The 5,473-nt window shown below is 30.7% G+C and overlaps 1 protein-coding gene across 4 annotated transcripts in view; it reads right to left on the reverse strand.

The window, feature by feature from the left end:
- The window catches only part of LOC106464094 (chromobox protein homolog 1-like), a 23,618-nt gene extending 18,318 nt beyond the window's left edge, over positions 1-5,300 (reverse strand). Inside the window, exons 1-2 of one of the 4 annotated variants that reach the window (XM_013924205.2) lie at positions 5,206-5,300; positions 2,185-2,316 (exon numbers count right to left, since the gene is read on the reverse strand). In XM_013924205.2, the coding sequence (XP_013779659.1) occupies positions 2,185-2,315 (131 nt within the window). In that variant the 5' untranslated portion in view covers position 2,316; positions 5,206-5,300. Of the gene's footprint in view, positions 1-2,184; positions 2,317-2,995; positions 3,526-4,754; positions 5,014-5,067; positions 5,186-5,205 lie in introns of those variants that run through there. The other 3 variants (XM_013924206.2, XM_022391759.1, XM_022391760.1) reach the window with 3 other exon arrangements.
- Positions 5,301-5,473: the final 173 nt, after the last annotated feature.

A 5,473-nucleotide genomic window follows, 5' to 3' on the forward strand; every position in this document is an offset into this window, starting at 1 on the left:
TATATATATATATATATAGCCTTCATAAAGTCTTTGGGAAAAAAAAATGTTTTTGCAATAACTCCACTGACCCTGGAAAAAAAAAAGGGTCAGATCTAAAAGCTTTACACCTTTTCTTTTGAAAATGTTCAGAAAAGAATACCAGACGTTTATTGATCAGCAGTATTTACACCTGTTAATCTCATGAGCAAGTTTAATAGTGAGCCCATCCACAAGACGTAACTTTAATTGGAACTAGCTTGAAATTACATCAGACAAAAAGTCCACATGACAACTATTATAATAAATCCCACATTTCTTCCTTTATCAAAACCAAAAATTGAATCTCTGTATAAAAAAACTTATCATTTACTTTGATATTTCACATTGCTTCAAGTACACGTAAAAAAAACAAAAAAAACACGATAACTAAAGCATACATGTGTGTTTCATATCATTTATATGGATTACATGTAAAATAAAAGGGTTTTCAATCAAATATAAAGTAGTAGTTATGGTGACATCATCAATAAATTATACAAGTCAGTACTATTGAAGGTTTGAACCTTCATTGTGTTGTAAACTTTCAAAAGTCAAACTCTTCTCTGCGTTACAGCCCTACAACAAACTAATGTCATTACACCACAAACACCGAGAAAAATTCAATGTTGCTTATTATCATCTGTAATGTCATTTTATAAGCAAGTATTGGATCAGTCTTTTCACACACACCAAGATCGGGAAATATTAAACTAATTCCTGTACTTTAAAAGTTGGTGCACAAGTTCCAAATCGCACAAGAAAAACAAAACTATTAACGAAGGAAGTTCTCTAAACAAACATAACTAGTGAATTTCCATGAAGAATTGCAGTTTCAATCTCATATCTGTAATATACTACTTTATTTGGATTATGTTTACAATAATAACATTTCCTAATTTGAAGTGAAAAAAAAAACAACATCCATTCAAATTTCACTGTTAAAAATGTAGCAATCATTGTAGTTTGACTTTTCCCTAAAACGTCAGGTCTCCAACTAGTTTCATTTTAGGAATTTCGATTATTGTCTTTAATTTGTCTAAATGTTCATAATTATGTCTGGATTACAAATTGACAAAGAAAAAAATTGAACTGCCGTTTGATGATAACTACCTAAAGACTAGAACTCACTGATTTTTTGTCGGCCTACCACTCGTAATTTCGATTACTGCTGTAGCCTCTTAGGTTTCCATAAAACAAACTTTTAATATGTAAATGTACATTTGATTCCCAATAAAATTAAGGCTAATGACATTTTTACCTTTCTTTCTCAATAGATAATAAAATACAAATTGCAATTCAAAGCAGGATTTAAAGAACTTTTATATATAAAAATTCCAAAGACCATTTTCATAGTTAACTAGTAGCTTACAGATTTTTTCTTTCTTTCCAGATATAAAAGAATTATTTTGATTCTCTATAAGTATGAGCTCAGTTATTATAACTTTAGCATTTCTGAACAACTAGTCTTATTCTATTCACTGAGGCTGGGACATATATTTCCCAGTACTCCCACCCCTTCTCACTGTGACTGAGATAAATGTTTCCCATTGTTAACACTGTTTATGCCTTCCTCAGTTGGGTTCAGGTTCATCAAGTTGACTATCATCACTAGATGGAGAGCTAACATCCTCTTATCTCATTGCCTCTTCATCATCATGCATTTGAATACCACTTGACTCACTTTCACTATCTTCTAAGCTATCCAAGTCAAGTGCATCAAGAATATTTACATAGTAATTAAGGTTACTACTTGCCGCTCTGGCGATGTAAGCACAGTCAGTACGCAGTTGTTGTACATTCCGCTTAGGCATCTTGTTGGTTACTGAAGGGCTGAGTGGAAAACATTAAGGGAAACCATATATCAACATTAGGTGGGATGCCAATAAATACTTACCAATTCATTTTACTCAAATTCATTACGTGCAGAGATTCTGAATGACAATGGGAAAAATTTGTCCGAGTTCCAGTGTGATGGGTGGGAGCACAAGCAAGTACATGTCCCAGCCATAGTGAAAAGGTTAATCTCAGAGTAAAATGTTCTAGCTACAGTCCGACTTCCTCAAATAGCAATATACATTTAGGAAAATAAAAAATCTTGTACAGAATTAGTTTGTTATAAATAAGCTGTTCATTTCTTTTTTTAAAGGTAATATAAACACTTACTCTGGGTATCCTTTCCATTTCAGATAATATTCAACTTGACCTTGTTTTACTCTTTTATCGACAACTTTTTCAACGATATACTCTTCTTCAACTTGAGACCCACCTTCCTTTTGCTTCTTCTTTTTACCCATTCTGTTTTTTTAAAAAAAAAATAAAAAAATTCACATACACCAAAATGTCACACAATTTACAAAATAAATGTTGGAGAAATTCCAAATGATTAAAAATTGTTTAACATATTGGAATTTTGGCAATTAAACAATATCCAACATAGATTTAGAAAAGTGATTTTATTCCTGATGGATTTGTGGTATATATATATCTAATCAAAAACAACCTAGGTGTTAAAAAACAAATGCAAGCAAAAAGGATTCAGCATGCAACTTAAATGAATGAAATCAAAATTTGCAGCCAAACTGGTTGCTACACTTATAGCACTGATAAGTTTTACAGCAAATATTCATTAGTTAGCCAGGCTGCAATTTTTGTTCCAACTTGAGCATGATGGTGGCTACCATATGACAAGTTTTCTCAAGATAAATACTTGAGACATTAATCTCTCTGTATTACACAAACAAGTGAAGGATATTTATTAATGTAACATTGTGTTAGGCTTAATTACTTAAATTAGTAATGTTCTCCATGGGTAGTAACAGGATACAACTAACCTTACGAATCACAAGGAGCAAAGGTAACTTGGAACAAGATAAATTTAACAACTTTCTTTACCACATTTTGTGAAAATCTGCACATACTGAGAACAAAGAATAAATACTACTATAAGATAAAAATCAATGTTATATTCATATACCACAGACGTATCCAAGTCTTTGGCTTTTTTTTCTTAGCATTCCAATTCTTGTCGCATCTTTTGATTCTCAGAACACCTTCGATTATGTGCTACATAAAACTAAATTAGCAACTTTACAAATGTTGAAAAGATTGTCTTGGAAGTATAAAGAACACAAATATGACAAATACTAAAAATTACTAAAGATTGACAATCTTCCTAATGGTGGTCTGTTAGTAATGATATGAAAATACTGGAGACACAAAACTGAAGTATTGAGGGTAGTAATTATAAGTTTTGGAAGGTTCACATTTAATGTAGACTTGTTTGGAGAGTTTACTTGTCAAAATAAACACACTGTGGAATGGCTTGCCTTAATAGTATGCCATTATTTTTAAATCATTTATTACTTCTGTTGGATTAGATTATGAATGCAATTAATGTAAATAGCTATAATTTGTTTCTGATGGTTTGGTAGATAATGGGTGACTCTTCTGGCCCAAATGACCTGTCATTTCGTCCTTCCAAACGTTTTGATGCTAAAACCTATTACAAAATAGTTATTTGCATTGTATATTTATAATAATTAATTAAACTAATTTCAATTGTTGACACATGTACCTAAAATCTCTTCAAAAGTTCCTTTTTATACACATAAAAAAGTAACACTTTGGTTATAATAGAAATAATATTAAACTATTTGCACAAAATGGACAATATTGTAAGTAGAAACTTGTTAAGCCTCACCCTTCTGGTAATGCCTAAAACTGTAAACTATTTTACTTGTAAATAATTTTTGTTTTTAATATTTTAAAAATGCTGAAGTATTCCTGTAAGTTAGGGTGATTATACATCACTAGGTGAGCAATGTTGTCCTGTAAAAAAAAATTATCTCCAAATCTCTTTATTATAAAGTCTGCAGCAGAAATACGATGACGATCCTCTGTAGTAATTCTTTCATCATGACTGATAATGACACTAATGCTTTGACAAAATGTATGAATCTTCTTTTAATCAATGAAGATTGAGCTATGAACAAGTAGCTTAGGGGCATAGCCTAGTTTAGCTGTAAAGGTGGGGGGGGGGGGGTGGAGTTAAAAAATTGGTATACTATAATGAACATTTTATATATCATTGGTATTTAGTTGTGAATGCACTAATACATAAAAAAAAACATTCACAAAAATATTATTATTGTTAATGTTACAGATTAAATTATATTCATATACATTTTCTTTGTTATTGTAAATACAATAACATAAAAATAGTGAAATCATAAAGGGTATTTTGTTTCTTATAAAATATACTTTACATCTGCAAGTTATGTTTCACACAAACGTTTGTATTTGTAATGCAAACCATATATCAAATAAACTGTATACATAGGTGCAACTATGTGGAATGCATATAAAAAAACATTGTTGAAGTATGAGCCAACACAAGTTTTTTGACTTAAGAAAATTAATGATTCACAAAGGTTATACCTAGTAATTATTTTTTTGGTCTAAAAAGCAGAACTCTTATCTCCGACAGGGTCTTTTACTAGTTTTAGTTTTAAGTCCCCCCCCCCAAGCTTACGCTTTTGGTATCATCTTATTTTTAATTTTAAACTTTTAAAGCTAAGTTGGAGTGCCGTAGTATAGAAAATGTAATGTTGATACAAATACTACACTATTGGTACTAGTAGTAATAGTTAGACTTAGAAATAGAAGTTAGAGTCTAACTTTAAAATTAAATGTGAAGTTAGACACAAGTAAGATATAATATCCTGAGCACTTTCCAAAAGAATGCCTTTCTTCTTCAGCCTCAGAAGCGTCTCAGTTTGTCCTTAATAAAGAAGGGTCTACATTTCGAAAGCGCTCGGGTTATATGGTTTCTTATTTTCGTCTTTCATTGATTTTTTTTTAATTTTTGTGTTTCGCAATGTCATGAATACTGATATTAAGATAGGCCTAATTGACAACTACCAATGAGCTACGAATACGAGTAAAGCACCTGGCTGGACTAAGCTACAAAAATTTAAAAATTATTAAAAAAATAAGTAATACTAATCTAAATTCAGTGTTTAGTAAAACTAAAACATTATACTCAGCCTTCAATTTTAAGTAATGTTCTTAATGAATCATTACTAATACTATCACAACCATCCGTTTTAACCAATTGCATTCGTAGTAGTAGTAGTGACATTAGTAGATAATATCATAAATGTCAAACATAGTAGCAGGGCCTACCTAAACGATAACCCGTAGAAAGTAGGTGAAGCCAATGGGATTAGGAACACTGCTTATAACCCCTTTACACTAAATGCTGTAATTAACAATGAGGTTCCAACATACATGCACGCAGGCGCACTTTCACCAAAATTAGACTCTCTTTTTTTTCACGAATAAAATAAGTGGGAAAATGTTATATACTTAAAAGACCACTGACTGTTATATTTGTAGTTTTTAATTTATTTTATATACAACTATATATATTTATACAAAAACAAAAAGTATT

This window comes from Limulus polyphemus, unplaced genomic scaffold, assembly GCF_000517525.1.
Source record: "Limulus polyphemus unplaced genomic scaffold, Limulus_polyphemus-2.1.2 Scaffold1559, whole genome shotgun sequence".
In the NCBI taxonomy this organism is placed as follows: domain Eukaryota; kingdom Metazoa; phylum Arthropoda; class Merostomata; order Xiphosura; family Limulidae; genus Limulus; species Limulus polyphemus.